Here is a 1,081-nt window from a genome sequence, read left to right as displayed (position 1 = left end):
AGAGAGAGAGAGAGAGAGAGAGAGAGAGAGAGAGTATTAAAGTATGAATCACTCACTTGGGATGTTTCATGTTCACTTCCAGAACAAGCTCTGGGGGAATTTCAAACCACTCCGGATCCGAACCTGCGGCCGACAGAACCAGAGGTAGAACATCAAACATGCCGTACTTAGGTTTCCAGCCCAGCTTCACACATTGCTGAAAGAACAAAACCAAAAAAAACAGAAACAAAATTAATTTAAAAAACAGAAATAAAAGCACCCCCCCACGACGAAACAAGCCAATTGATTTTCGTTCCAAACAGAATCAGATCTTGTACTAAACGTTTAGAGGTTTTAGTAATACTTTTACGGCACTTACAACACAATAAGGTCATATAAGTGCCGAAGATTAGAGGTGTTACAAGAGAGTCAAAAACGTTAAAAAGAAGGAGGGGAGATAAAGACGATAGATGTTTGATAGGAAAGAAGGAGCAAACCACACAAGAGCACCCTCCAACCACCCACTTCCAGACAGATTGCTGCACATTTTAGATTCTAGATGGCGAGATCAAACTGCCATAAATTTGTATTAGTTCAAGATCTCCAGGTGCACGATGGGGAAAATCCCAGTGGCGAAATGGAGAAAGCTCAGGAAATTCGATAAATAATTGGATAAATTGGATAAATTGGAGACGCGCGAGACGGGAGAACTACATTGACGTAGGTCGATCGTCATGGTTGGGCTTTTGTGTCTGGAAGTGTTTCCACAATTTGATTTGTTTCGCTGCTATTTTTAATTTTGCATTTTTTGTTGGGGTTCCTAAAAGATTTTTTTTTCATTGCTCGTTTCGTCGTGTAGAGCTGTAACCATTTTCTTTTAAATGTAGGACGTGTGAGTTAAGCCTCTTTATCGACATAGTTTAGATCATTTGGTCGCTTTTAAGCACAAGGGGGCTATCCCGAAACATTTTCTTCTGAGAAAATTGAAGACTGAGAGGGACACAGCAACGTATCAGTTTAGTTTTAGTTTTAGTAAGTGTTTTACGGCACTTGCAACACAATAAGGTCATATAAGTACCGCAGATTAGAGGTGTTACAAGAG

General features: G+C 40.1%; 1 protein-coding gene across 1 annotated transcript in view; it reads right to left on the bottom strand.

Annotated features, from left to right (window-relative positions):
* Window positions 1-1,081, bottom strand: part of NOS (nitric oxide synthase) — a gene marked incomplete at its 3' end in the record, with an annotated part of 74,111 nt that overhangs the window by 778 nt on the left and 72,252 nt on the right. The window contains 1 exon segment of the mRNA NM_001204541.1: window positions 57-199. Within this exon segment, the coding sequence (NP_001191470.1) occupies window positions 57-199 (143 nt within the window).

This window comes from Aplysia californica, unplaced genomic scaffold (assembly GCF_000002075.1).
Source record: "Aplysia californica isolate F4 #8 unplaced genomic scaffold, AplCal3.0 scaffold00397, whole genome shotgun sequence".
Lineage (NCBI taxonomy): Eukaryota > Metazoa > Mollusca > Gastropoda > Aplysiida > Aplysiidae > Aplysia > Aplysia californica.
The sequence above is the reverse complement of the archived record's forward strand: the minus strand, read 5'-3'. Positions and strand labels throughout refer to the sequence as shown.